This window comes from Anneissia japonica, unplaced genomic scaffold (assembly GCF_011630105.1).
Source record: "Anneissia japonica isolate Jap-2015-1 unplaced genomic scaffold, ASM1163010v1 scaffold28928_len4472_cov271, whole genome shotgun sequence".
Taxonomy (NCBI): Eukaryota; Metazoa; Echinodermata; class Crinoidea; order Comatulida; family Comatulidae; genus Anneissia; species Anneissia japonica.
The window spans coordinates 1-4,374 of NW_022706306.1; the positions used below are offsets into that span (position 1 = coordinate 1).

A 4,374-nucleotide genomic window follows, 5' to 3' on the forward strand; every position below is an offset into this window, starting at 1 on the left:
TCAATTATTGGTTTTTACACTGATGTTATACATACAACACAGAGTGCCGAAGCCAAAACTGCAATAAGACCGAAATGTTTAGAAACTGCAGCATGATGGAAGAGTAAAGACCTTGAAGACCAAAACATTTTTTGACAAAATTATTGGAAAGAGATTATTCTACACACTGTTGGCAGTGAAATCGAATGCACTGAAGAAAGTATTCAGAATACGACACAGATTTTGAAATTGGAGTGAAAGAGTGAACTATCAATTATTTTAAACGATTTAGAAATTAAGTTGCTGAAAATACATAAGAGAGCCATGACATCTATGAGGGTCAGTTTCAACTGATAGAAGGCAATTCTCACCTATGTTAATAGTAATATTGGTGGCTCTCCCAGAGAGAAAAATTTATCAGTGGTGTTATAGCATAATCATACACTCCTACATAAAAGTAAGAATGTAGCAATGTTAAATAAAATCAAGCTAATCAAAGGCAAATAAAATCTCCTTTATATTACTAACAAAACCATTATCATAAATATTGGTAGTATATTCCTTTCTTTTATACACTTTCATTTTGCTTTTGTGAGCTGATGTTACAGTAAAATGCTTGAATCTAGGATTTTTTATTTTGTTGTTAGTTTTTCTTGGATACAAATTTGCATGCCATTCACCACATTCTCGTTTCAATGCTTCTATCTTGTATCGTTCATTAGTTGTCTGATTTATGGCTGCAAGGTACAGATGATAAATAGTGAATCCACTTATAAGAAACCAAAGCAATGCTAAAGTAATCGTAAGAAAAACCATCAAAGGGTGCTCCAGGAATAAATGCTAAAAAAAAACAAACCAGAAGACAAAATGTATTTAGCAAGTTAAATGTACAAGCAGTTAAGGCAGGGGCGTCACAACCTACAGCCATAATATCGGCGCTGGTTCTGGTGGTGGAACAAGTGCTTTTGGATAAGGATTATAAACTGTAGGCCCAGTGTACACAATTTGGCTCCTGTGTACATTACATCTTTCGAGATAAGTAGAGGATTACCCCAGAGTATATTTAGGCAATCTTTCAATTCATTTTATTCAGTCTATTATAAATAAATTTAACAGAAATGTGCTTTGAAGCTAAGTGATCAAACATAAACAGTTAAAAACAGACTTGAAACTTCAAATTGTTCCAAACAGAACAGTGTAAAAATGTTAAAATGTTATATTATTAAAATACAGTAGAAGGTATTAAGTGATATTATTAAAACATTAAAATATGTTATCAAAACATTATATTATTAAAACATTAAAAGACAGTGAAAAGTATTAGGATATATTATTAAAACACTGTATGATAATAAAATAAAAAGAGCACAAAATGCATTAAAATACTATAAAATGATTGCATTTTTGTTAAACAACTTAAGACCAGGTTTAAAATAAACGTAAAACAGGGATGGAGAATATAAATTCAAATACATTACATATCAATATTAAAACTACTCAATAAACTTTTGCTGTGACAATGTGAAAATCAACAAGATGTTTGTCAGAGACCTACTGACATGACTAATACTGCGCCTGTGTGAGAATAAATTGGTAGTGATAAGGAGCTGATATCAATACACAAATTGCATACAAACCTGTAATATTACTCTAAAGTTAACAGGCCTAAGTTTGCCTTCTGAATCCAGATATTGTGCCTTATGGAGTCCTGTGCTATAAACAATGTTCAGGAGAGAATACGCTCCTAGAATAACGATATGTATACACATCAAAGCTGTAGTGATTAGGTAGCCAATGAAAAGTTTCACATTGTAAGCACCAATGCAATTGTTTACCCACGAACAGTGATGATCAAAGCGAACCACACACCGGTTACATATTGCTGTCAAAAAGAAATGTCCTTGTTTATTTACTTCAACTTTCTTTATAGACATAGACATAGACATCACTTTATTAATCCAAATCCTTGGAAATTACATCGCTCTTTCAATAAATTAAGCAGGAAAAGTAATTCAATGCAATAAATAATAACTATCTTACATATCTAACATTAAACAGGTAAATGCCCCTCGCAATGAATGAGTTAGAATAACAGTTCGTGTTAGCAGCTGGTACCCTCAGTCTACCGCTGCGTTGTATAACGGGTGACTTTCGTCAGACATCACGTTATCAAACTTATTAACTAGTCGTTCTTTGTAGACTGAGTGCACCGATTGCAGTTCCGAACCGATAATCTTCCCAAACCTGTATCTGTAATGTAACTGTATCTGGACAGTGCCATTATAGAGGGGGACAGGGGTGAAGACAGTGGCGTTGAGAGGGGTGGGGCAGGCAGAGGGGTTGGGCAGGCAGGGGGTTGCTGCCCAGGGTCTACTGGATGAAAAATTCTACATTATGGTTTTATGGGCGTCTTTCTCAGTCTGTATTTTTATGACTTGAATAATCCCCCAAGGGAATAGTATGTCCAATGCTCTCCTGTTCCAAACCAGATGCCCTCCCCCCCACTCAATCCATAGGTGCTTCACCGTCATGAAATCTGTCTGTGGTCATCACAGATCCGGGGGGTGGGGGAGTGGGGGATGCCATTTCCTGCATAGAGACTTTTTTTGTGGTCGGGAATCTGCAGCGGAGAAGGGCTGCGGGTCAAATGTAATTTAACAATACTTGTTATAACATCTATCTGTGATTTTATGTTCCCAGGTTACCTAATAAAGAAGATATTATTTGAAATATTTTATTGGGAACCTGACGTTGTTGGTTCCGAAGTTACTGTCAGCTTGTACAATGTTTGAAACACACTAGATATACTAGAGGCTTGATGGATAATGCACATGCCATATCAAGGGACCGGTCCAAGGGACGCCCTCGGTGGTCCGTGTCGCCTCCCCATAAAACTTGACCCAGGTCATTTTGTGTGCCACCAGCAGGCTCCTGTTTAGTCGATCAGGATCAGTAAAGCCAGAACCGTGGCAACCGTGACACCGGCCCAGTGATAAGGCACGTACACATGTACATGTTGTTTGAGTAAGAAAACATAAGCATAAACACGATGAACAGACAATTGGTGATAAACTGAAGCAGAAAAAAAATTGAAAGGGGGAATGGGACATTAGCTAAATAAATACAGACCTCTGTATCTTACATTGCAGTGGTGGCGCCAGGACCTGCTCGACGGAGGGGCTAAAGGTCTCGAGGGGGGGGGGCTAGTGGAGAGAATCGAGTCTCACTTGGCTGGGGCCGCCCAAGGCCACTGTGGGGGTCCAGGGGGGCGAAGCCCCTGGAAGCCAGGGATATTTGATGAATTATAGCGAGTTTTTATTACTTATTTGATAGGCATCGAGTTACTACAGGTATATGACTTTATGTAGGCTATGCTTTCTAATGTTGAAATCAACTTCCAAAACCAAAACCTGTTGAATAAAGCAAGAAACAAAGAGTATGCAAAGTAAACATCTAATTTATTTTCAAATCCTCATTATTGAAAGTGAAATTCTATATTTTTGAAATTTTGCATGAAATCTGTCAACCCCGCTGTCATGGTCGAGGTTGCTTCACCTATCATGATGTATTCCAACCATCATAAGGCTATCTAAATGAGCATTTGTCATAACAGAACGCAAATTATTTTCAATTAGTCTCATTGAATTATTATTATTATTATTATTATTATTATTATTATTATTATTGTTGTTGTTGTTGTTGTTGTCATGATGATGATGAAACAATATGAACGAATATTACATGTAAATATTTTTTTAATTTGTTTGTTCCCCAACAAATTATCGTCCTCTGGTGCCACCACTGTTACATTTGTGTAGTGTGCTGTAGTGTAGAGTAGTGTATCCCCGGAATTTGTCTTGAATGATATGGGCTTGGCTGGGTTCAGTGTTCACTTGGCTTGAGGAAAGTGTACAGTTACCAAGGCATTTTCAAAGGAACGCACATGCGGCTGCAATTTGCATCACTTGCATGCATGCATTTTGACTGCGTGTCAAAAAAACGTTTTTTCACAATTTCTGATTCTGAATACACAATACTACACTGGATTGAAGTGGATTTCAGGATTCACAACACATGAAAGTAAGTTACGTATAAGATATCCCTTTTGAAATATGTGTATCAAATTATATTTCAACACATTTATGCTTATTTTCAAACTCTCGAAGTACATTTTCTATTTGCAAATTTGATTAGCACAGTATTTGATTTCAGGTTAAGTCACCTACATAGTAAGGCTTATCACCACAAGTCAGGAGCACAAAAGCGGAAGGAAAAAGTGACCAAGGATAAGAACACAGCAAAGGGACAACGGCTACTTGAAAACCTTGGGTTTTCAAAGAAAGAGCCTTTGCAAAATATCACGGATACAGTCATCAGTAGTAATCAGGAAACAGC

General features: G+C 36.9%; 1 protein-coding gene across 1 annotated transcript; it reads right to left on the minus strand.

The window, feature by feature from the left end:
- Nucleotides 1-71: 71 nt before the first annotated feature.
- LOC117106102 (probable palmitoyltransferase ZDHHC4) lies at nt 72-3,187 on the minus strand. The gene is made up of 2 exons (XM_033247445.1): nt 1,617-3,187; nt 72-819 (listed from the first exon to the last, which is right to left on the minus strand). Exons 1-2 carry the CDS (start codon nt 1,923-1,925, stop codon nt 469-471), a joined length of 660 nt encoding a protein of 219 aa, XP_033103336.1. The 5' UTR covers nt 1,926-3,187; the 3' UTR covers nt 72-468.
- Nucleotides 3,188-4,374: the final 1,187 nt, after the last annotated feature.

Coding starts and splice junctions, on each gene's coding strand:
- LOC117106102 (XM_033247445.1), bottom strand. CDS start 1,925: ATGTCTATGTCTATGTCTATAAAGAAAGTTGAAGTAAATAAACAAGGA. Junction 820..1,616: donor ACTTTAGAGTAATATTACAG/GTTTGTATGCAA, acceptor GTTTTTTTTTAG/CATTTATTCCTGGAGCACCC.